Raw genomic sequence first — 26,662 nt, forward strand, 5'->3', positions numbered from 1 at the left:
CTTTTGAGCTTCTTATGGATGCAGCTTATATGTAACCCAAAGACCAAGACAACCTGAGTTAGGGACCTAGGTAGAGAAGCCACAACAAAGTCAGCAGCTTCAGTTGCACCCCAGGCAGGAGCATTCAGAGGCTGGGACTCAGCACCCTGTCATTATGGTAGCACTCCTAGGACACAGTTAAAGGGCCAATGAATTATGCATTACTTCTTTATGTTTGTCTGGTCATGTGTTGATCTTTGGTGGATGAGAGCAGCAGAGTTAAGTGCTTCCTTCGACATGGCAGCAGTATGAGTTGCATAGGTGGCTGACCCTGGTTTTTCTAGAATGCTCTGTGCCTCCATCTCAGAAATTAACCTGGCTGCCACCTCCTGCCCGCCCTGTATCCTGCTTCCCTCCCCATCCTGTGGGTGTCCTTGCTAATTCGACAAAGTTAATACCTGATTAATAACTCCTGTGATAGAAGAGTTCCTGGATGAGCCACAGCCCCCATTTACAATCTGCCGGTGATTGAAAAATTATGTTCAGTTCAGTAATAATTGATGGAAATGATCTCTTCTCTTCTGCAGCTGATTTGCTTTGTAATTGTGATTTAATAATGTAAATATCACTTGTTTTGTTCTCAAGATAAATTATCTTCTGATTTGCTAAGCTCCAGCCTTTGGTGGCTTTCTTATCTTTTTGTATATATTATTCCACGTGAGATCTAGATAAGATTTTTTCCCTTATTTTCTTACACAGAGCATCACACACACACACACACACACACACACACACATACACACACACACATACCCATACACACACACCCATACACACACACACACACACACACACACACACGTCAATGGCTGCCAATCATACACACTACTTTTGAAAACTAGCTGCTGACTATCAATAACATTTCATACATGATCCAACCTAGCCCCCTTTTATTTGTCTATAGGGAAACAGGAGACCGAGCATAGCCAAGATAGTGAAGAAGGACAGAGGTGTTCTTGAGTCTATTTTCTAAATCATATGATATTTGTAAGAAGAATGGCTGCCCATTTCCGATGCTGTACTGGCTGTTTCTCCATTGTGATGCTTTTGTAGCACATGTGCAGTTGCTTGGACATATGTGCATACTATATATGCAATAGACGCCACACTGCTGTTTACATTAAGTGCATTCCTTGTCATTAGGTTAAATACTCTACAATTGAAATACAAGGTTTGGAGTTGAGCAAAGAAAATAAGTCAAAGACCACACTACAAAGCTGTCCTCTCATGTCCCAAACTCTTTAGAAGCTTGGTCTGTGAGAGCCTCAAAAGTCTAAATATCACTTGTCTATGTATCCTACTCTAGATCTGCTAGTGCAGGTACTAAGCACTCATACCTGCTCTGTGTGGTTTGGAAGCAATCCTCCCTTTGATGTCTCCATCACTGTGGTCCAAGCTCGAGAATTCTGGGCATGTTATTAAGAACCCTCCCTTCTCTTATTCTTTAACTCTTGGGATGCTATTGTCATCTAGAAAAGAAAGGTATCTCAGAGAGAAGTTAACGGACATCAAACTGAACATCTGAGTTATGAGAAGTATCTAGAGACTGGAAAAATCCCTTCTTAGTAAGGCATGCAATTTCTGATAGAGGCCCTGAGGGGAGTGGCCACTAAATGCAAAATACCAGCATTAGGTGGATGGTCAACAGGGCCTGGGTCAGAGCTTCCAGATTGGCTAGCCTGAGTTTTCAGTCACATCAGCAACTCGATTTTCCAGAAATGAAATCATTTCAAGATTCTAACACAGAAGCAGGATTCACATATCCATAACTCACTGTATACAAACTCAGTCCTCATAAATCCTGGGTGCAGCCCAGGGGTCAGGTAACATATTACCTGAGGCCTACTCACCAAACATATAGGGCCATCATGAGCAAAATGGGGAAATAACAATGGCCAAGGGACTGTGTTCAGACATAAGGTGTCTGAACATATCATTTGGCAAAAACTGAGAAACTGGGTGAAGTGAAGGGAAAGCTGGAATCCAGGATAGGGAGTAACCATGGAAGGACTAGAACCTTACCTCTTTGTCTTGCTTCATACCCTGTGGACCTGGTTCGGACCCAGTGTAGCCCTTAATCAATGTTGTTAGTAGAGGGAACCAGCAAGTGTTCAGGGAGGTCTTACCCAAATATTCTTTCCCGTCTTAAGTGCTCCTGGCCTCCTTTCGACACCAGCTGTCTGCTAGGAAGGGTTAGCAAAGAGAACCATGGAACTGTGAAGGGATATTTTTAGCGAAGACAAAGAAGGGCAGAAAGCAGAAAAGGCTCGTTTTTCTGACATCAGGAATGTACCCTCAGACCCATGTAAATGGGCCTCAAATCACATAAGTGGATGATTACTTGTACCTATAAGACATTATTCGTATCTACCCATGGAGGAGAGAGATAGAACAGCTACTTGTCAAAATCTGTGTGAATAGGAGACATAGAAAGGAAAGAATTAATTTCCCCATTAACACAGGACATTACCTTCAGACACACATAGTCCTTTGTAATTGTCAAAATGCACCCCCACCCACCCCCCAATCAGCAGGCAGCTAAAGCAGTGATAGAGAGAGCCACCTTGCCCTTGTAGTACTGTCTGGATTCTTGGGCCTGCATTTTCATGGCACTCTATATAACGAAACACCATTGGTTAGTTCTACAGTGTACCTGCCAGATTGTGGGCACCTTGTGCCCCTGGCTGGATGGGAGAGCCAGGGCTCCTGTCCTGGAATTCCATCCATCAAAACTATCATCAGAGTTCTAGAACTTAAAGAGTTATGTGGGATTCTCACCATGGACCATATTGCTAGGTTAGCAGAGGCTGTGAAACATTGAAACTGATAGTGACCTTGTCGATTATCCCATGACATTTTTTATTTGATAAAAAAATAATTGAGACTTTGATTTCTAAAATATACTTACTCAAAACCTCATAGCATATTAGTAATAAAACTCAAAGGATAACTCAGGCCTTCTAATATCTGCTTCAGTGTTGGCTCCAGTATTTCTACCTAGCAACAAGGAGTCAAAGAAGGTCATGAGGACAGGATGGTGCAAAGGTGACTGCACCAAGAGAAGACAGATGTGTTTGGGTAGAGGTCAGCTTAATCACAGCTGAAGTCAGATGCAAGAACTAGGTAATCACATTAAACAGCCCAAAGATTAAGTGAGGAGAGCCCTGGAGAAGGCAGTTTGTACGAAGCCCCTCCTGCCTCAGGAGCAGACCTCAGATTGAATGCACGCATAGCTCTCTCCTTTCCTCTCTGCTGGGGCAAGCACCAAGTGTGTGAACAGCCCTATCTCCCCGAGACGCTTCAGAGCTCCGACCTTTCTGCTCTGCCAAGTGTGCAGAATGTCCCTGGCTGTCGCTTGCCTGTCAATTGGGCTGAGCTAGTGGATACTTTGCCTGATAGCTAATAGGAGTATTTCAAAAAAATATTAATGAGCGTTGTTCATTTACATCACTGTCACATGGCTGAGCTGTTGGGAACTAAGAATCAAAAGAAGGAAAGATGAAGTGGGTGGAGTCAGGCCGTACACAGGTGCAGGCCTCCCCTGATGAAACGGGGGGGGGGGGCATTGTCCTTCCTCAGAAGGACATTTCCCTCCCACAGCTTGGAAAGGCCCCAGGGCAGCTTCCTTTTAATACTGGAGCCCATCTAAACCACTTCAGGAAGGTGCTGCTCTGATGTCTTTAGTCTGCCTTGTCTTCTAGGATCCTTTAGATTCTAGCTGTGTTCCCATCATGCAGCTTCTCTGACTGGGATAGCCTCCAGCTGTTCGTTTATTATCTTACCAGAAAAGTGTACAGCTGCTGGATGCTGAGCTTTCAGAGAGCAATTGTACACCGGGTCTTTCTTGACAACTCATGCATCTGAGGGTCTAGAGCCCACCGAGGCAAAACCACTGCCTCTAACTGCACTGAAAACCGAGGGCTCATCCAGCTTCACTGACGGCAAAAGCAGATGGACCCCAAAGCCTGATGTCAGACGTTTCCCAGGAAAACAGTCTACAAAAATGACAAAAGCAACATGGGTCATAACACAGCTAAACAATGGAGACATGTTCTAAGAAGTACACAGTTGGGGATGTAGGTCATTGCTGTGTAAACATCATAGAGCATGTGGACCAGACACAGACTTAGAGTGCCATTGAGGCATGCTGCAAGCTGAAGGTGTAAGAGGCCGATGCTGGTGGATACAGCCAGCTACTGATTGCAAAAATTTTTAGAAAGGCCATATGTGCTCTAAATTAACAATAGAAATTTAGTACACTAACACAAATTGGTAACCACTATCTGTCATTGTGAATTATTATGTACAGTATGTAGTTTTATGTAGTATCTTTTCATCCCACTGGAAATATCATATAAACAAAACATCATTCACCTCAAACACATGAAAAAATGCCGTGTATTGTCACTAGGGCACTGAACACCATTTCACTGTAGCCATATGATATCACCATCATAAAGAGGAGCCTTTGTTGGGACACTAAGGACATGTGTGGAGCAAGATTAAGCTAACTTATAGGGATAAAGAGTTGGAATACATAGAACTAAGGAAGAAACCAAGGAGCATAAGACCCACATATTGCTTTGCTATTTGAAACCATTGGCATCATTGTGTACTACCTGACCTTGACTAATTTTGACTCTGAGCTCTGCCGTGGATCAAGAAGCCACTTCAACTAAGTGAGTACCCTCAACAGTCCCGCTGTCCTATAGGCATGGACCTCACAGTACTCCAGAGATTCTGTTCTTCTAAGATGCTGTTTACTTGAAGAAGCTGGACCTGGGTGAGAGGCAGTGCCCCCTTAGACAAGACAAGGATCACATCTAACCTTCCTAATCCACGTACAGAGAAAAAAACGGTGTCTCTTCAATGCCTTGTGCTTTTTGTTTTGTTTTATTTTATTTTTTTACCTCCCCGTTGCTTGCTGTTATTCTTCCTGTACAAGATTACCTGCATTTCTATGTGTTTATAGTAACTACTGGTTCAGAGTGTAATTAGTAGTAATAAGAAGAAGAAAGCTTATAAAATAAATAACAGCTTTCAAATATTCTAAACCACTTTGTCAATAACTTAGCCATGTAGGCTCTGCAATTTTAAAGTGCTTATTTTTTGTCTTCCATCTGTACACTGTTTGGGTCTGAACTGTTGTTTGTGTAGTTTATACTAGACTATTGGTTAACATGCAAATGCTATATACTTTTATTTTTTATAGGTAGGGTCTTGCTGTATAACCCTGACTGGGCTTGAACCCTGTGTAGATCACGATAGCTTCCAACTTGAACCTAGCATCCTTCCTTCTGCCTATTCCTCCAAAGTGCTTGTGTGTCACATGTCCAACTCAATAGCTACGTTTTAGTAACCCAAGCATACTACTGTGCTCAGTAGATGGGTCTCTCTCTCTCTCTCTCTCTCTCTCTCTCTCTCTCTCTCTCTCTCTCCCTCCCTCCCTCCCTCCCTCCTTCCCTCTCTACCTCCCTATCCCTCTCCTCTCCCTCTCCCTCTCCCTCCCCCTCTCCCTCCCTCTCCCTCTCCCTTTCTCTATCCCTGTCCGCTTCTCTCTGTCTTTTCCCTGGCACATGTCCCATACATCCATTTAAAGGAATGTGTCACAGCCTCACAGGCACACTGTCTGTGTCAATCATCAGGATGACAATCAATAGGATAACAGTATCATCTGTGTTCTAGAGCCCTGTACCCTAAATCCATAATTACAACCTGCTTAGTATATCTAATGCTGTTCGCATGTATGTTTTCAGGGCTGACCAATTTGGTATTGAATAACAATAGGTCCGACCTCCCTCGGGCTGTGGCCAGCATTCATATATATATATATATATATATATATATATATATATATATATATATAAAATAGTTAATGAAAAAGGGTCATAAATTTGCAAAAGAAAAAGGTGAAGTGTATGGAAAGTTTGAGAGGGAGAATAGGGAAACAGGAAATGACATAATTACATTATAATCCCAATAGATAAGTAATTTTTAAAAGTATTATACCATAATTCTTCTTACATGCACTGATCCAAACTTAGAAAAGAGAACGTAACCCATCTCAGTTAATAGGCATCTTCACTGTGCTTTGGAGAGAGAGGCTACTCTCTCTGCTGGAATATCTGGAGCACTCTAAGTCCTGGAGACTGACAGACAATAGACACTTCCAGCACCACCCTGACTGTCAGTACCTTGTACCACAGCAAGGACTCTTCCAGCCATGCCAGCAATAAAACTTCTGATGCCAACTTTACGACATCATTTTCCAGACACCAACAGTGGACAGATCTAAATACAACGAGCTATGCATAGCCTCTTGTGTTCCAAGGTCCTGAGTGACATCTTAGATAAGGAATGTGCATGAGCAAGACAAGGACTTGGAAAGCCAAAGCACTAAGTCTCATTAATGAGCATGGATTCTCATCACTGCTTAGTCCTTAATATACCCTGAGAGTTTTGAAAAGGATCCGATGCCTGGGAACCTCCCCAAACACAACCTACATGCACAGGCACAAGAGGCCACCTTCAAATTGCTCTTTGAGCAAGACTGATAGGAGACAGAAAAACCTTATGCTCGAGGCACTTCCTCTTGGGTTTGATGTGAGTTCCTGGATACCCCCTTCTCTTACTCCATATGCCATAAAGAATCTTTACTTCCTTTCAGAACATCCATCTGGGATGAGCTACTTGACTCCTTTTCTTTTTCTGTGGTCCTCAGTTTCCCCAAGCAGAAGGTGGAAAGAGGGTTTCAGAGACCTACTGACTTAACAGCTGCAGCATCCTTATTGGCATGCTCCTCCCCCCCAGCCCCACTGGAGCTCAGGTACCTTTGACAGGAGCATGCTGACCTTGTGAGTCACCCAGCTTGCTGTCACCACAGGGAAGGCAGCCAGCACACAGGTGCTGGCAGCGACAGCCTGAGCAAAGTTCTCTGAGCCCAGGACAAAGCACTTTTTCGTCAGTGCCAGCAAGGGAGTCGTTGACCCAGGGGCTCCGTCTCCCAACCAAAATTACTTTAGCACATTTCAATTGCTTGTATTAATTAAGAGAGAAGGAAATCGTGGGTTTATCACACTTTTCATTAACTCCAGCACAGTGAAGGGGACAGTGTATCTAGGAGCCTGGAGCAGGCAAGGTAGCTGGAGTCCACACTCCTCTAATTAAGAAGCCTAGGCTTACCTATTATCAGTAGGAAGGGAAGAGAAGGGATAGGCAAATACTAGTGGTGTATGTGGGGCAAGCAAATAAGGGAAATGATCATATAGGCTCCATCCCCAGGCTTATAGCCATCAGGGACAACTGGAACACACATGTTGTATGTTTAGTGCACAGTAGATACATGGGCTAGTCAAAAAAGTGTAATGTGCCACTCCCATTCAGCATAGGTGGTTTAGACAATAGACAGCAACTCCATTGAAGGAAGAACAGTTCAAACCTCAGTTTACCTGAGGTGTTCCACATTTCCAATGCTATGGCCTGAACTCAGTCCAAACTCATTCCTATTAATGTTTCTGAGGAGCAAAAGAAGAAAGCTGTTGGGACTAGATAGATTGTTCAGAAGTTATAGCAATGGCTGTTCTTGCAAAAGACCCACGTTCCCATTCCCAGCACCCTACCTGCACCTCCAGGTCCAGGTGATCTGACACACTCACTCTTCTGGCCCCAGAGGGCATTCAAGTGGGGCACAGATGTGCATGCAGCCAAAACACTCACACATATATATATAAAGTAAAAATAAACAAACCTTTAAAACTATTCTTTATAAAGAAAGGAGCTCTTGTGTTAGGAGGCACGTGGCTGAGACTGATTCTGGGTAAAAGAGATGCTATTTGTGCTGTCAAATTCATAGAAGGCAACATTTCTCTCTTTCACTCACACTTTGCCTCTCTCTTGAGATATTGGTGACAAAGGTAATTATTTGTTCATTGCAGAGACATTGATTTAGATAAGGAGATATACATCTGCAGTGTATAAATAAGGATTTCCCTAGTGTGCTCACTGCTTTCCTGACTCACCTTTGTAGGTACTGGGTCCATGTGAGTCTAGACTTTTGGTCACTCTATTGCTCAGGCTCTATCTTCTGCCAGTGCTCAGGTAGCAAGTCATGTGTACCTACTATGCGATCTGAGCTATCTTTATCAGGCAAAGAACCCAGGTCAGCCTTGGATTCCCATTCAGCCCTAATCCAACCTAAAAGATGGAAAGCCGTATTCTAATCGTTTTCTCATTTCTGCGTGTGTCTCTCTGTGTGTGTATGTGTGTGTGTGTGTGTGTGTGTGTGTGTGTGTGTGTATGTGTGTGTGTGTGTGTGTGTGTGTGTGTGTGTGTGTGAGAGAGAGAGAGAGAGAGAGAGTTTTATTAATATAAATCCTGCAGAAGAGGAAGATGATTGGTGCACACTATGCTACAGGACCTTCTGACAGTCTCTGCCACACTGCATTTACCTCACAGTAGGAAGCTATGGGATGTGTTCTTTCTGAGATCTTATTGTGTTCCTGAAGTCACACTGCAGGATTACCTACCAGGGGGCATGTCAGGCAGTTCCTGCTAACTTATAAACATGCTATATCTACATGTAAAGGAGCAAAGCATTTCTTCTTTGATAGCTCTACTTGCTGGCCAGCCTCAGTGAAAAGGTGATTTCTGAGGGAGATTAGAGAGGCTGCAAGGTAATGGGGTCAAAAGTCTGTGCACACCAGCTTGTGTAGTCTAACCTCCCAAATTCAGCCCACCTGGAGATCATCAAGAACTCCTCTCACTGGACTTCATGGAAACTCCACATGTGAGCACCAAGAATTTCTGTGGAGTGTCCCCCACCTTCATTGGTGGTCTTGCCTCTTATTTCCTTCTGTCTCTTTTTCCTCAGAGCACCCCAACCCATGATTTCCCATCCCTCTGTGTCTCCGGATACTCCAGATCCTGCCATTTACTTCTTTGAGGCTCTCAGTCAGCCCTTGGGCATGTTCCTGGGTGTCATCTCCCGTTAGGTCACATGGCAAAGCTGTGACAGGTGCTGGTATTTAACTTCACAGAGAATTTCTGTAGATAGACCTGCTGCTGTAAATAGCACATATAGAAGGATAGAAGGTATGTGGATCACCTGAGGTGACTTAATCATTTCCATAGATGAGCTGGGATGGACTTGCCTCAAGAAAATGACAGTGGCTCTGATGATCTGAATAGTCTAGTCAAGAGAGAGAGAGAGAGAGAGAGAGAGAGAGAGGAAAGGACACCTTCTAAAACTGTCCCCAGGGATTTTCAAAGAGAAGAGATAACATTCTGTCTAGAACAATAATCTCCCGAACATGGAAGACTGAAGTCCTTGACCTCTATTCCTTCCAACTGTGCCCTAAGGAGTCTCCTGGAGAATCAGAAAGGAAGACAGATGGCCTACTACAGCAGGCTGGGGCTCAGTATAGAAGAGAGCAGAAGCAGGTCAGAGGGTCTCTGGGTGTCTCCTCCGACTTGCTGTCTGATCTATTCATCCCCTAATACTTACATCACTTCCAGCTGTGAGATATCTTCCTGCTCTCCTCTACCTTCTGTGAGAGATCTGGAAATAGCAAGGAACTGAAGTACCAAGCTAAAGATAGAGCAAAGTACAATCTGCTTGAAATTTTGGTCTCGTGAAATTATTCTTGTTTTCTATATTGTATCTCCCTCCACTTCCACCACACACAAACACAAAGTGTCCAACACAACTTCTGGGTCACAATAGGCTACCTTTAAATGAGTGCTGCTGATTGCAGGAACAGTAAGCTGTCCAAGCATCCTTCTTCTTACTTCATTTCTGTCTACATCTTCATTCTGAAAACAGAGGTGAGCCTGGGTGATAAATAACGTCTCTTTGTTCTGGGACGTTATTGTAGGAGAACTTGCACTGTGTCCATAGAGCCATGAAGTTGGCCCATTCAACCACAAGCACATCTGCATCAGAATAGATATCCTCTCACACTGTACATGAAGGACCCCATTTATAGCTAGGTAATTTCAATCTAGTTAGTACAATGAACTGTATCATCATCTTTGAAATACTCCTATCCTTCCAAAGCAACAACCATTATTTTTAAAAACTTTTAATGGGGGTGCCCAAAGGAGTAGGGCAGATTCATAATACCTCAGGGTCCTTGGCTTGAGATGAAACATCACACATAAAGAAAATTTGGAGGACTTTTCTAAACTACTGTTTTCATGTCTTTTGTCAGAGAAACTATTACAGTCAAGTAGCCTTTATTAGAAGAAATCCTTTCCAGTGTGTATTCGCCATCCTGTAGATCAAAGGAATCTTGAAGGCTCCAGCTGTTTCTCTGGCTGTCTTCATGTTAGCATTTTTCCAACTTCTCCTTGTCCCATTTTGTGCTTCCCTCAAACTCTGTATCCTGCCTTTTTTCCTGAAGCACAGATTCAGAAGTTTATAGCCAGTATTAGAAAGGGCTGTTTCACATTTCTATGGCTGATCCTTAAGATGACCATTAGATAATGCGAAAAGGGCTCAAGGGCTGAAGGTTCATGATTGGTTGTTTCACTCTGATCCTGTAAGAAACATCATGGTGAAAACATAATCTGGAAGAAACCACTTGTTTTGTACCATCCATTTCATATCCAGGAGAGGAAAGGATTGGGGACAGGGAGCCACAGTCTTCTATTACCTCAAAGTTCACACCTTATCCATTAGTTCCCACCTCTTAAAATGCTATGTCCCAATTGTGTCAAGTTTTTGACTGGGTTTCTGAAACATGAACTTTTAGGCAACATTTACTATCCAAACTATAGCTTAGATACAGTCTTTTGTGAATGCGTGATTATCTGGGACTGCATCAGCATTGGAGGCTGCCAGATGCTGCCATTGTTGGAAGGCTGTGTCAGGCCACCTTTTGCAGGTTAGTCTCAGACCAGCAGCGTGGTGACACTTGGAAACTTGTGAGAAATTCAAAATCTACTCCAAATGACTGAGAGTCTATGATTTTTTAAGACCCTAAGGAATTTATATGCAAATTAAGTTCGGAGAAGCATTTCGTCTTTAGTACAAACTTAACAGAATCTGTTTTCTCATTTAATGAGGTAGTATTATCATAACGACCCCTATTTTATATGTATTGCACCTTCTCTTTCTTCTTTGTGTGCTGTTATATACATATATCCCATGAAGACAGCAGTGCAGACAGTGAGAATGAATCCTCTATTTCAGGAAGTGTTTAGGTAGCTCCCAAGGAGCACCCCAGACCTGTCTTGCCCACACAAGGCAATGCACCCTCCTATAAAGCCATGCTTTATCCTGCAGGTCAGGGCTCCTCAAGTACTCTTGAGCTTGGCCAGAGCTTTTCCTTAGTACCTTCCTTGTGTCTGACCTGAGCTGGGACTTTCTTATTTTCCCCACAGAAGAAAACATTGGCCCTGCTTGAGACTCCTGCCATGCCCATTGTAGAAAGCTCATCTTTTTTGTTAAATACAGTTAATTACATGGTAGCAAGGATTTGGTAGTACATTCTTTTAGAGAATAATGGAGTCCTACCAACGAGAGCGAAACTTCCTAGCTGCCATGTTTATTCATTGCCAAAATACCAAAAAGTGAGAGTAGAGACGGAAGGTTCATTTGTGTATGTTCAATTTCATTCTTGTTTTACTCTTTAAAATTCTGCCATAGGTCAGGCAACCCAGAGGAAATGCAATTCATCTCTGTTAAACTTTTAAACCATAATTTCAGGAGCACAGAAGACCTGACCTCAGTTCTGGGAGAAAGGAAAAGGGTCCTGCCTTGTGGCTTTATTAGTGTTTGAGTTTTCAGAGGATCATAGTATTTCAACAGAACTCAAGAGAAAGAGGGTTTCCTTTCCTTGCAATGAACCAAAGGATAGGATGAGGCCCAGACTGCACTAACAATGCAATAAGAAATTAAAATGAAACAATTTCTTCAACCTTCAATTATTCTGAGTACCAAAGCGCTCACTCTGTGAGAGTAGAAGACTGAGTTCTTCGGAACAACCCACAAAACCAGGGAGGAAATCTTTGAAGTGTCCCATTCACTGTAGGTCCATAGGTACATTGCTATGTGGACTTACAGTTATGTCTATTTTGACAAGTTTTCAAGCATTGACTACATCTACACAAAATAACTCATGCATCAATTCCGAAGTCTACTCCACTAGAGCTTAAATTTTTAAACTTTAAAGTGACAACTAAAATTGTATTTATTTATCATGTACAGCATTATATATACATTGTGGAATGGCTCAATTGAGCTGGATATTTATTATGTGTCTCAGATTGAAAGTGAACTAGCAACGTTGAATGTATTTGTATTAAAATATAAAATAAATTACGTCTATTTCTACTACAAGAAGTTAGCTAGCTTATATTTTATATACAAAGGCATTTCTATATATAAAATATTGTTTCTAAAAACCTAGTAACTTGCAGTGTTTTATTATACTATTGATCATGACAGGTTTGTTTTTTTTAAATTTATTAATGTACTGGGGTATTTATGAAGCATTTTCTTAATTAACTCTTATAATAATCATTGAAGAAAATATTGGTGATCCATTAATATCAAATGCCCTCAAACAGTTAAAGCAATTTACCTGAAAATACACTTAACCAAGGCTCCATCCAAGAATGTCTTACTTTTTACCACCTTATCACTTTGTTGGGTGTTCAGCCCCATTCAATGGCTGTGCCCCTTCAGCTTATACTCTTAGATTGGGTAATGGCTCTGTTCCTAGACTGACAGTTCTATGTTGTTTTCTGCCCACCTCTCTCTTCCCAGAAGGCCAGGGCTTTGTGAGTGAAGATGAATACCTGGAAATCTCAGACATCAAACGCGACCAATCTGGAGAGTATGAGTGCAGCGCCTTGAATGATGTCGCTGCACCTGATGTTCGGAAAGTAAAAATCACTGTAAACTGTGAGTTGATTGGCTGTCAGTGAATTTCAGGGGGAAAGAGGGCAAGGATTAAATCACCCTGCTAGAAGTAACAACCCTTTCCTCAAGTCCCCACACCCAAGTGCTGCCAATAGGAAGGGCAGAGTTTGGTCAGGTTGTTCTGCTCCTAGCCTGTGTGAGTACTTACAGCTGGAGTCTTCCTGTGGCAACTCTCAGAGCTTTCAGCATGTGGGGACTATGACTAAATGTAGTATCTTCACATTTAAACATAACATCTTCCTGAAATAAATGGGTGTTTCACTAAGAGAAGGGGTGTCACAGGTGATTGGATGCGTGTCTTCTTCTCTGGGATCACATATTTCATTTTTTTCTTCTGACTTGCTTGCTTTTGTTTCTCCAGATCCTCCCTATATCTCAAAAGCGAAGAACACTGGCGTTTCAGTAGGCCAGAAGGGCATCCTGAGCTGTGAAGCCTCTGCTGTCCCCATGGCTGAATTCCAGTGGTTCAAGGAAGATACCAGGTACCTTGAAGGAACTGGGGAGAGCTCTGACAAAGAGCTGATTAATCATGTATCACCCCTGGAAGGAGAGTAAAAAACTACAGGGGCAAAATAAGCAGATGAAAAACATTTTGTAGTCTCCTTTTAATGGAATCTCCTTTTAGAATCAGAAGTGAAAAGAAAAAAGTAAATAAATAGAGGAGCTGGGAACGCAAAATGGATTGACCTTGTTTTAGACTCTTGGATTAGTTAACACGGTAGCCTCTAGTGAGTTGTCCTTTGAATATGACAATATTTATTTATTTATTTATTTATTCATTCACTATTTATTTATTTATTTATTTACTTACTTATTTTTACCTCCCAATAGGTGATATGACACTGATAGCTTGTGTTGATGGGCTGGGCTAGGCAGAAGAAAGGGCATTTGAGCAGGACCTCATTGCAGTAATTCTAAAACCCATCTTTGTATCTCTGTAGTGCGTGTTCCTTCTCTTGGCTGGCAGATCCAGACCAATAGTGCTTTCTCCACTGCAGGTTAGCCACTGGCCTGGATGGCGTGAGAATTGAGAACAAAGGCCGCATATCCACTTTGACTTTCTTCAATGTCTCAGAGAAGGATTATGGGAACTATACCTGTGTGGCCACAAACAAGCTTGGGAACACCAATGCCAGCATCACCCTGTATGGTGAGTGCAGGACGCCTGGATCTGGAGGGCTTGGCCATGTGAGGGAGCTCCAGGAGCCTGGGAAGGTGGCAGGCAAAATCTGCTTGGCCTGTTTCCATCCATATTGTTCAACCTACCACCTTAGCTAAAATATATTCCTCTCTGCCATTCCCCTGGCATGCCATGCAGTCATATTTCCAAGGTGATTTATTTTGGCCAGGTTTGCCCCATTTCCAAAGGAGTAAACCAAATTTTGAATCAACTGTGATTGTGAATTCCATATGGGACAGAGAACCATGGGATGGTTCGACAGTAGTGTCATCTGAAGACAAATGAGAAGACAGAAGTGTGTGGGAATAGTGGAGAAACACGTGTAAGATTGATAACTTCCATAATAAGAATCCATACTCCTGGGATCACAGTTCTAGTTTTCAGCCAAGCAACTCTTGTCATCCTGATTCTCATGTAGACCACCAGGCCATGAACTCATATGGGGATAAATGGGGAAAAGAAGGCTAAATCCTCATCAGGAGACCCTTCTATTCCCTGTAAAAACTCTGGTCTGTTTCTCTCCATGGATGGAGAAACCTGGGGAGTCATGAATGGCTACTATGGAAACCCTTCTCCCTCATTGCTCCATCTTCCCATATTGCTATGTCTGTCTTCCCACGCAACATTTCATTCCATAGACTAGTGTCAGCCTATGGTAATATTTCATACCTGTGTGCATGTCTATATTTATCTGCTGAGGTGTAGTGAGAGGAAAGCATCTGGTGCACAGGATGAACAAAGACTCATTTTTCCACGTGCACCTCAGATGTAACAAGCTTGACATGTACTGAACTTTGTCCACCAACCATCTGAAATGTGTGATCTATGTCTTTTGTTTTCTCTCTGCATTGTGTGTGCATTGTGCTGTGTGTGTCTTAGAAATAAGCCCCTCATCAGCAGTGGCAGGTGGGTACAGCATGTTCCTTCCTTCCCCTGCCTGCCTGAATGCCTATGCTCTTGTGTTTTTAAGCCTCCTTCAAAGACAGGCTTGCCTGCTTCCTTCCCTAATTTGTTCTCTATAGGAGATTTCAAAGGGGTGTGGCTTGACCATTTAGATAATAAGCATGTAGAAATAATGGCTTTTACACACACTTAGGGGATTTGATTAGGAAGCTCAGAGAAAGTGAATTCACTCTGCCACCCCATAATAAACATCTAGTGGGTCATTGCTTACAAGGAGGAGACCTCTGTTATTTCTGCACAGGGGTGCATTGTCAGGAACACAGCCTAGAAACCAAGTAAATTATTACATGACTTTCTAGAGACAAATTCCCTCCTTTGAATGTTTTGTTTCCTTTTACCAAGACTAAAACGGATGCTGACTTAGTCATAAAATTTTTATTTTTAAATGGAAGTTCTTAGGGTTACTTTTCATAATGGTGATATCTATTTTTTTATTAAATATTTCTGGTTTTGTGGCATCATCTCAGAGCTGATTGGGTCAAGTTATTACCTCCATTTTACAGATTAATAAAAGGACCAAGAAGTGTGGGTAATGCACAAATATATACAGGGGAAGGGGAAGTATTAGATGAAGCCCAGACTCAAGCATGTTATCATGCACCAGAGTGTTTACCCAGAGACTAGTCAAAATAACCTAAGAGATACCTTCATTTACACACTGAAACATTTGGACAACACTATGCTGCATTACCAGTTTTGCATTCAAAGGTGAGAGCCGGACCACTTGTCTAAAATATATCAATCTCACGCTTATGGAAAGTTGTAACATTTGTATTTTCCACTGTCAATTTATACAGCCATAGATTCATGGTATCAAAGACATATTCTGCTAAACCTTGAGCATCACAAATGCTTGTCCCTTAGTTATGACACCATTAAATGAGAAAGAGTGAAAGTATAGTGTTGTCTAGACTATGACTTTTATTCATTCATTTGACTAAGAAAGTTACAGAAGTTGAGAGGCCCACTAGAAGGTCTTAGAAATGATAACCGGACGACTTGAGTACTTGAGTTCCTGTCATTTTCTACTGTCAACAGGAAAAGAGTTGTGTCATGTAGAAATAGCATTTGTGTCTTCACATAGTCTTTCTTCTGAGCTCCAACTGAAATTTAAAAAGTGGAAAAATAAAAGCATAAAGAAGAAAAAGGAGGGGAAAAAAAGCCAGCCAGCTGACTAGTGTGTCTCTTAGAAGAGGAGTGATGTTAGCTAGGGGCTCCATCTCTGTGACCTGATTTAACCTAAGTACCTTCTTATAGATTCCATATCTAGATATAGCCATGTTGATGGTTAGATAACATAAAAATCTTAGAGGACAAAATTCAGTTCATAGTGTAGACACAGACTCACATCTAAATCCAGCCACATGTCATAGTCCTTCCTTGATCTTTCTTTTTCTCAACTAGGCTGTTGGGGGTTTTGTACCTGCCTGAAGAGGCTGATGAGAGGATTAAATAACGGAACCTATAAATCACTGTAGATGCATGACTTTGAGAACACCTGAAGACCGAAGGCCTCAATTTACTAAGTGGAAATTGGAATGATCATGAATTATCAGTAGAGCAAAGTTCCTCAAATTTCTGTCATTAGTGAACCTTTTCTATAGATGCTGAGTGCTATGATTCTTTCCAGTCTTCCAACATGTACCATTAATTGGCCTCTTCCTATGCACAGACCTGCAAGAATTATTGACCAGAAGGACATCTGCTTTTGTTTTCTTTAAAGTCTCCTCTGTCCTTTAACTCTAGAACTCTTGAAGCCTATGAGACACCTGGTCTTTCTTTACCTAATTGGAGTCTATCTCCAGCGTCCATTCCTGAAAGGAGGCTTCCCTAGACTCTATGTAGATCAACACACACCCCCAACTACACACATGTTATTTCATGATTTGCCCACTGTAATCACACAGCGAGTAAAGACTAGTGTTCATTCAATAAGTGTATAATCTATAGCTGCCCCAAGCATGTACAAGGATTGTTCTGAGAGATAACAACACAGGTGTGACACAGCAGCCAGAGTTCCTGTTTCCATAGCCCTTACCTTCAAGTTGCAACTTTTAATTTAAATTGTTTGCTTGATAAAAGTCTTTTGTTCCCTGAAATTTTACAAGATCCATGGACAGAGAAACCATGTGTAGCTATATATCTGTGATCTGACTTGGAGATCCACACATAGTATCTAATCAAGAAAATTTTGTAGATGATGGTAAAATGAAAGTGTTTTATTCAAGATGCCAAAAGTTCAGCTGTCAGGAACTGAGATTCAACTAGCTGAGTTAGGGGTGTGTCTCCACAGGTCTTAGTGTTCAGCCTGTCTTGTTCCTTGGATGGTTGCTTAGGAAAGTTCTTTTACTGAGCTTGGGATTTTTACCCATGATGATCCTTTGGGTAAGATGTCCTCTGTGGCCTCCATAAAGGCTCTGGTATTAGGATTGATGGCCATAGATTTAGCCATAGAGAAATGAAAAAGTGTCTTTTGATCTGCTTTTTCTGTAGACCACAATACTTTTCTTGTCCTCAATGGCCCATAAGTATACTTAATTATAGCCACAAATGACTGAGATGTACAGGACCACTACACTGGTTCTTTTTAGGATTCTCTCAGATACTGAGCCTTTAAAGTATGTGCCAAATGTGTGCTGATCTGATTTTACATGTGCGAAAACTGAAGCTAAGGCAGATAACTCAAATCACATTGGCTTGTAAGCAGCTGAACTGTGACTTGAGCCAGAAGTTTTAATGCCAGGGCCTGGGTTCTCAAGTTCTACTTTAGTTCAGCCCATGGAGGACGCTTGAGGCCAATTAGTATGGAATCACATTTCAGCAAGTTGTCAACTCGAGTCATCTCCTAGACCATAGTCTCCCTTCTCTACCCATCTGCCCTGAAACCAACTCTTTGAAGACAACTTTTACACCTCTAACCTATATATTCATACTTTCCAGACACACGTGTAAAGCCCAAGTATGTATTTGTGTCACCTCTCACAAGCTATGTCTGGTCTATATCTGGTGTTTGACAGTCTCCCTTGACTCTGTCTCTGTGGTCCCAAGACTTCATGCTTCTCTTCACACATTGTTAATGTTTCTGCGTGAAAAAGCAATAAGCAGTAAAAAAATGGGATAGACACAAGTTTTAAAAATTGAAAAACATATCAAAAACATGCAAGCTTATAGAACCAGTGAGTGGGGGAGGAACTACAAGGAGAACATGACTGGAAAAAGTTAACAAAACATAGGCAGTGGGTGATCATCCTAGTCAGTTGTTGGTGACAGTGTGTAATGCTCTTTTCTTATCACACCAGTCACTTCCTTGTCACAGAGCCTCAAAGACAAAGCTTCAGGAAGAGCCAACCAAATAGCACATTACATCACAAACCCTATTTGGGTCCAGACATCCTTAGAGCTGGTGAAGGAGCAGGATGCAGAGAAGAAACTATCCAGGGCAGCAGGAAAAACTGAGACCTAGTATGAGAGATCTGGCATGGTGTGGTCAGCTCCTCAGAACTTAGCAATGTACAAGGGCAGAAGGATATTGGTGGCTTGCTTGTTTTCAGTTCTATGTCTCTTTTCTGAATCTGAGAAACAATGGGAATACAAGAGCCTTTCCAAAGGATGGTATCTTAGTTAGGGTTTCAATTCAAGAGACATCATGACCATACCAACTCTTATAATAAAGGCATTTAATTGGAGCTGACTTACAGTTCAGTGGTTTAGTCAATTGTCATCATGGCAGGAAGCATAGTGGCACTCAAGTAGACAGATACTGCTGAGGTACCTGAGGGTTCTACATCCAGATTGGTAGACAGTAGAGAGAGTGATACTGGGCCTGGCTTGGGTACTTGAAACCTCAAAGCCTACCCCAGGTGATATATTTCCTCCAATAAGGTCATATCTACTCCAAAAAGGCCATGCCCCCTAATTGTGCACTGTCTATAAGCCTATGGAGCTGTTTTTATTCCTACCATCATAGATGGTCTCTACCAATGTGGGATATGACCCAGAAAATTAGAGATGTTGCAGAACTCCTAAGTAGTAGAAAGGCAGGCTTCCCCATGCATTTGTTAGCTTTAATTGAATAGATGTAGTCCACTCATCCACTCAAGAGGCAGCCTGGGCCTCCTGAAGTCTTGTCAACCCTATGAGTAGCAGGCAGTAGCCTGGCTTAGCTTGTTGGCCACAATATGTCTCTTATAGAAATCTCTTACTTTCCAGCAGTGTACCAACCTACTCCACCTCCTCTTGGCCATGAGCAAGAGAACCTGTCACTCTGTCCTTAGAGTGCGAAGCAGAAAGATTTGGATCCTGATTCCATCCAGTACTGCAGTGTGATGTGCTTGATGAGACATGAACATAAACATTATTGGAACTTGCAGGAGAGAAGGATAGCAAATGTACACAAAGTCAAAAGATGGTTCGGAGCAAAAACTGGATTTCTCACATATCACCTGTGTAATTGTAGGAACACTAGTTATATTAACAGTTAAATATCAGACATAGGGACAACTCACTAGAATCTTGTCATCTCAAACACTCCCATTAAAGCAACAGCTGGGCTCTGGCCTTTTTCCTCATGTGAAGCATCAGTACCGTTATGCCTATAGTCCACTAGAAACTTCTAGTTCCAGTGACCAAACCTCTAGCTTCTCTTTAATGCCTCCTTAATAGCTAGGATAAATCTGCATAGCAGACTGAATTTCTAAACTCAAGTTTCTTCAACTGACTCTAGCAATAACTAGCTCCTGTTTCCTGTCCAAGCAACATTTATGGGCAGGGCCCTCGGTGCCCTGTACAATACCTCAGCCTTCACACTGGGCTCCCCACAACCCCGATTCAATGCTCCTGCCTTCACCTCATGCCCTGCACTATTGCCCTGCCTTTACACTCTGCTCTACACTATTCCCCTACCTTCTTTTTTTTTTTTTTTTTTTCTTTTTTCTTTTTTTCGGAGCTGGGGACCGAACCCAGGGCCTTGTGCTCCCTAGGCTAGCGCTCTACCACTGAGCTAAATCCCCAACCCCTTCCCCTACCTTCTTACCCTGTACCACACAATGCTCCTACCCTCACACCGTGCCCCACACAGCCCTGATTCAATGATCTTGCCTTCTCACTGTGTCCTGTACAAGACAGCTTGTGTCTTCTTTTTCTCCTTAGTTATCAAAGTATCCTCAACAACCACTCTCTAGTCAAGTGGCTACAGGGACATTATGAAATGGGAGCACAGAGCACCCAAGGATTCTCTCTAGCTTGTGCTCCTAGGACCTCCTCATATCAGGACTCGCACCTTTACCTTCTTAAGCCCCATTTACCTCAGTTTCTCAAGATCTGAGATGTTTCATAACATCTAGATTCTTCTTATTCAGGATCCTCCCCACCCTCTCTGCCCTCATGCTCTGCCTTCCAAAGCTTTCCCATGAGTCCTAAGATCAGCAGGAGAGAGCATCCTTCTTACCTATCTACCTTGTCTGCTCCTGGCTCCTCTACACAAGCCACATAAGTCCGTCTCAAGGGAGGGTGACGTTGAGGTCTGGAGAGGTCATCTGTGTCTTCAAGCATCATAGGAGCTGCATTCTCAAGCCTGCATTACTTGGAGAGTCTTGAAAATGCAAATGTGTAAGCCTTAATCTAGACCCACTTAATCAAAGTCTTGATAAATGGTCCTGGGAGTGTGACTCGCAAGCAAGTTATTTAGGGAATCTTATGCCCATGGAAAAGTGGTAGGCACAGAGCAAGTCTTACTTATGATTCTGTACTTTCAAGGCTCTTGAAAACAGAACTATATATACCACATTTATTTCCTGCATCCCTAGGAGAAACGGCTATTCATGCTTCTTCCCTTGGGTCTCCCCACCCCGATTCAGCATGTGTATTACTTTCTAATTGTACCCTCTTACTAGAACCCACACCCTAATTTTGACTTCTACTCCTGTCGACCTTGGAGTGGACTTTAGTGTCCTCCCCCAACCCACTTTCTTTGTTTATATACTACCCCATGTATCTATCTGATCAGGGAGATCATCTTCCCACTGGTTTCCTGCTCTTTAGTAGCCCCTCCCCACTGGCTTGTCACAAACCCCAAAGGGACTTTGCCATTTTAGTAGCTGAATGTTCTTTCCTACTAGAAAAGCATGCCACTGAGACTCTGTATATCCACAGCCTTGATGATCCTCCCTTTCCCCACCCCCCACCCCCAGGTAATCACAAGGCTGTACATCCTCCAGTGCCTGTCAGCTAAGCCTGTAACCAGGGTGCTTATTCATTCATCTCGTCATCAAATGAATCACTAGTGCCTGCTGTATGCTGATGGTGCCAATAATTAGGCCAAAGATGAGGAATGAGGAGGCACAGAACTGACAGTGTGTAAACATACAGTGGCCATCGTAATAAAACGTAAGTTCCACACTAGAGGAATGAAAGTGTCAGCCGTATAAGGCCTTAAGAACCTAAGAATCTATTGTCAGGAAGTTATTATTATTTCCATCTCATAGAAGAAGAGCCTTGAGCTCAGAGAATGTAAATGGTATAACAGAAGTCCCCCAGGTAGGCATTCTACCACGCAAGTAGCAACACCAGACCTAATCCCATGTTTCTTTCTAATCCGTATATCTTCTATCTCTTCCCACGTGTCGGAGGGTCACATGCACCAGCATTTGCCCTCTTTTCTGCCTGATAAAGCCACACTAATCCTCCAAGTGTGTGTTCCATGGCAGCCTATTTGCAGAGCATTTCAGAGCCTCACTGAAGAGCCAATCCTTCATCTTTAGGTTCCTGTAGTGGCATGCCCTTAGGCTTGTATTCTGTTTGTATTTGTTTCTGCACTTAGAGGATGTAGCAGCACCATGTCTTGCAATGGTTGTTGCCCAGCAAATGTTGGTTGAATTAGTAAATAAATCTTGCAGCCAATGGGGGCATCAGTTATAGCCTCTATTCATTTAAAACCCTTTGCCAACCAAAGGGCAGCTAGCTACTCAAAGGACACGTACTTTTCCTCCTCCAGGGGAGCCACACCACTATTTCTCTGATTTTTCCCTTGCATTCCTGCAATCCATATGGCCAGATTCTAATTTAAAATGTACCCCCCTTCTGCCCCATGCTCCTTCTGCAGCAGACTGCATCAAACATTCCAATTCAGTCTTTAGGAAGACATCCTTGCAAACACATCAAAAAACTGCACATATCTGCCCATTTCCTGCTGATAACGTATATGATTTTTTTATTTTACAAATCCACAGTTTAAATCCAGGTGGGAGAGAGTGAGTCAGAGAGAAACACCATTGCTTTTGGCTGATGACAGCAGCGTAATCATTTATATTTTTCCCAACCTGCAAAATGTCAACATATTAGGGGGGAAAAATGCAGACATTTCACATTTCATTCCTGATGAGGTTCCTTGTCACTGGCTCGCACCCCCACCCCCTTTCTGTGAATCATTGACATCTGGCTATTAGCTTAAGCATTTTGAATGTACCAGTGAGTACCCGGGGTGTGCTGATGTCAGCATAGGCACACAGCTTAGGCAGAAGTCTTCCTTCTCTCAGGTTTGTAATGTGCTTACAGATTTGAATTAACTTCTGATAGTCACTTGCTAAGCTGTTGTCTTTTGTGGCAAGCAGCAGAATAGGGTGTGGACAGGGAACAAAACAAAGATGGCTGCTGAGTTTGCCTCTTTATCCGCCTGTCATAGTTTACTGCAAAACCTGGTTTAATCTTTCTTGTAAAACAACCGGTGCCACGTTTTTCCACTGTAATTAAAGACAATGGAGGGAAAGTTCTTTGAAGAGGAATGTGCCTTCATCAGTCAGCACGGCTGAAAATAGGTTTCTGTTTCGCCAACAAGCACAGCGCACACATCCTCTAATTAGATTTCCCTGCTCCTCTTTTAATCACCACGAACATCATTATCCTTTTGGTTCCTCATTAGGAAGGTCGTGCGGTTCATAATCGCACTCATAAACCCATCCAGATTTCAGAACAAAACTGTAGCTTCTTAGATTTCAGATATTGCCTTGATCTCTCATGCTAGCAACAAGTTCAAGTTGCCTGTGGGGTTTGTTTCTTTGTGTGTGTGTGTGTGTGTGTGTGTGTGTGTGTGTGTGTGTGTGTGTGTGTGTGTGTTTTAATGTGTTCACCCTCCCATCTTCCATTTTAATAGAATTGCCGATACTTATTCAACCATTACTGATGAAAGATGCCATATTTCCATTTTAATTTGCAAAGAGAAAGGGAAGACAAAAGCTTATACCTGGACCTGTATCATATGTAATGTACCTTACATTTAAGCTTTGAAACCTCTCAGAAGACTGATTCTATCTAGTTAGGGGGCTCCTGTTAGTAAATCTGGATACTTTATTATCGGCTGATGGTCTGGACAAGGTGAGTCACCTTGAGTATGCCAGGACATATCTAGTCTACAGGTGGCCAGGATGGTGGCCTCTTTCTAATTTGTCAACATGACTTAATTCCAATCGGAACCACAAGTCAAATTTAACTCTTGATAGTCCAATATTTACTCACTTTAACTCAACAAACTCTCACAGAGAGACCTTGTTTTTATTTTTTTGTTTTTTTTCATTTGGGGTTTTTGGTCTGTTTATTTCTATGGCTGTTTGTTTGCGTATTATGGATGTATCATCCCTTGCTGAGCTTCAAGTCTGCATATGTCCTAACTCCTCTGTCCATATAATGTATGCCAATGGACTTTTCTATCATTTTATAGCAATCTGTCTCTTTGCCACTGTCCCTCTAGTTCCATTTTCTCTTAGTAAATATACATGTGTGTATGTAGTTGCTGTATGTGGGTCAACCCTTAGGCTGTCTACATGGTAGGCAAGAATTCTACCGCCGACCTACATACTCAGTCATTTCTTTTCTTAGTGTATGCTAAAAACTAACTTCTGTTTGTCTGCACATCTGTCCCCTAGGTGTAGTGTCATTCATAGTTTGTTTTGTGCCTCTGCGTTCTCAATTCAGCTTTGATTTTTTCAACGATTCTCAACTTCTGGCATGAAGAAAGCAATTAATTTTTAGCATTCAAGAGGGTAAAGGAGGAGGGGATGGAATAATGGGAACGGGCATAATAACGCATTCTCACTGTCAATTTATCCCTGAAAAGGATGTTTAATGACGCTTGGTATTTGTGGCAGTGATTCTCATTGAACGGAATCATTGTTAACTGTAAACAGAGATGATTCCTTAAAGGCAGAATGGCCCACAGGAAGAATTGGTCTTCTAGAGGCAAGTCTTCAGGAAGGCTGCTCTTCATTAAAAAGCTTTCACCTGTGGACACCAGCCTCCCTGGGACTCTCCAATAGTGACAGTCACTTACTTGCCAACATGGCTTTCGGTTATAGTTGACAGTCTTTGAGAAGCTGGTATTTTACCCAGGATTTCATTATTTAAGGCAGGGTCTCCACACATCACCACCTAAGTCCTTTTCACCTTGCCTATACTCAACCTTTAGGTGTACTTGGGAACGAAAAGCTATCTCAACTAAACCCCAAGACAACGCTACAACGTAGAGAAACTACCCTTTCTCTATTTTACACGTTAAAACTCCCCTTTTTTGGAGAACTTAGCTGTTTTCATCAAAGTCTTTCTGCTGATCAGGAACAGAGGCAGAAACCAAATTCAGTTCTGTCTTTCAGGCTGTCTTCATATACTACTATGTAGCCAGCTGGCTGTTCCTGGCATGCAAGGGACTTAGGGTTATTTATCCCAAATGGATTTCTCCCCAGGATCTGTGAGGCTTTAAAGAGATTGAAAAAAGAGGAGAAGGAGGAAGAGTAGGAGCAATACAGATTTACTAGTGCACATCTGTAATCCCAGCTCTGAGGTGGGACAGTCCCAAGCATGAATTCCAGAACTGCCTGGGCTACAGAGAGTACAGTGTCCACTCAGATGTCTTAGAGTTTCTAGTGCTGTGATAAAACACCATGGCCAACTTGGGAGGAAAGGTCTTATTTGGCTGACCTTTCCATATCACCGTTCATCATCAAAGGGCATCAGAACAAGAGCTCAAAAAGGACAGTAACCTGGATGCAGAAGCTGGTGCAGAGGTCACAGATGAGTGCTGCTTACTGGTTCGTTTCACATGGCTTGCTCAGCCTGCCTTCTCATACAACCGAGGACGACCAAGTGAGGAGTGCCACTACCCACAAAGGGCTGAGCTCTCCCATATAAATCACTAATTAAGAAAATGCCTTACAGGCCTGCCTACAACGCGATCCTATGGAGTTATTTTCTTAACTGAGGCTCCCTGCTCTCAGATGACTCCAGTTTGTGTCAAGTTGACATGAAACTATCCAGCACACTAGACAACTCAGTGATCTCCTGTCTTAACAGTAATTTAAAGCAAAAAGAAAAAAGTTGCATTTGGGGAATATATCAGTGTCAGAGGAGTTGGCTGACATGTAAAAAGCCCTTGGTTTAATCTCCAGTGTCAGAAGAGAAAAAATTTAGACACACAGAGAGAAGCCACTAGAATATAGGTTCTTTGAAAGTAGAGTCTGTGGCTGCCTTTCAAGAAAAACATGGCATACCAGACATTTAGTACTTACTATGACCTGTGTGAGGGTGGCTTGGGATCAATATCCTTTTCTGGACTTGGCTGCAAAGGTTAGGTGTGGGTCTTCTCCCCTCACCCTTGGCAGACAGCATCCTCAGAATCCTCTGTGTGCAATGGCCTATCTCAGACTTGGTCACTCTGACTGTTAAACTTCTTCATCCATACCAAAATTTTACTCAAAGTTCAACATACTTGTGAAAGATCTAAATAATCCAGCATTCATTCCAGCAAAGACATAGAGAGGCTGGGGGTGAAAACATCAGTCTGCAGCAAGCATTGCATCAATAGTGTGACTACTGTGTCCCAGACACTGTCACAACCACTGGGATCCTTTCAATTTGCAGCAAGAACACCACAAAGTATCTCATGTGACGCCACGTCAACAGCAAGGCAGCATTGAGTTGTAAACTTCAATTGCTCTGACTCCAAACTCAAGTGGATGACTTCCACTTGTGAGTTATCAACAACTCTAGCTCAAAGCAGATTTCGACTTCACGGGCAAGGTAGAAAGATCAAGGAGGCAGAATGCCCCTAAGGTCTTTCCCCAAGTGCTACTTGAGAGCCTCACCATCCATGGTTCCATGGACCTCTTTCTTCATCCATTACGTAGTCCTACCTTTCCTCCAGACCAAAAATCTTTCTTGAGCCACACTTCAGTCTCACATTGCTAGATCAGAGGACAACACTGAAACTTTGTCTTCTTCCAAATCTTTGTCTCTTGGTTTTAGATGAAAACTCTTTTTTCCAGGCTATTGCCACTAATAATCATTCTAAAAAAAAAAAAAAGAAAAATATCTTGACATCAGTTCAATTGTTTATCACATTTATTAAAGTTAAAACTGGTGTTGGCTGTCCCGTGTCTGGAGAAGCCTATGCAGCTGGCAGCTGAAGAAGCCAGAATGTAAGCAAAGGTTTACAACTCTTGAGATGTCAGTGCGGCCATCACCGAGCTCAGAGTGAGGAATTTATCCAGCTCCCTGAAGCATAGGTTCCTTCA

The 26,662-nt window shown here is 42.4% G+C and overlaps 1 protein-coding gene and 1 long non-coding RNA gene across 5 annotated transcripts in view; one reads left to right on the plus strand and one right to left on the minus strand.

Annotated features, from left to right (window-relative positions):
• Opcml (opioid binding protein/cell adhesion molecule-like) overlaps positions 1–26,662 on the plus strand; it is a 1,124,064-nt gene that overhangs the window by 1,088,058 nt on the left and 9,344 nt on the right. For 2 of the 3 annotated variants that reach the window (NM_001440069.1, NM_053848.3), the window contains 3 exon segments: positions 12,809–12,946; positions 13,326–13,446; positions 13,963–14,114. In NM_001440069.1, the coding sequence (NP_001426998.1) occupies positions 12,809–12,946; positions 13,326–13,446; positions 13,963–14,114 (411 nt within the window). 3 annotated transcript variants of the gene reach the window in all.
• LOC148004005 (uncharacterized) overlaps positions 16,008–26,662 on the minus strand; it is a 46,955-nt gene continuing 36,300 nt past the window's right edge. Inside the window, exons 2-3 of one of the 2 annotated variants that reach the window (XR_015627088.1) lie at positions 25,658–26,435; positions 16,008–16,210 (exon numbers count right to left, since the gene is read on the minus strand). This is a non-coding gene — a long non-coding RNA (uncharacterized LOC148004005). Of the gene's footprint in view, positions 16,211–24,202; positions 26,436–26,662 lie in introns of those variants that run through there. The other variant, XR_015627089.1, reaches the window with a different exon arrangement.

The sequence above is a fragment of the Rattus norvegicus genome, chromosome 8 (genome assembly GCF_021556685.1).
Source record: "Rattus norvegicus strain SHRSP/BbbUtx chromosome 8, alternate assembly SHRSP_T2T, whole genome shotgun sequence".
In the NCBI taxonomy this organism is placed as follows: domain Eukaryota; kingdom Metazoa; phylum Chordata; class Mammalia; order Rodentia; family Muridae; genus Rattus; species Rattus norvegicus.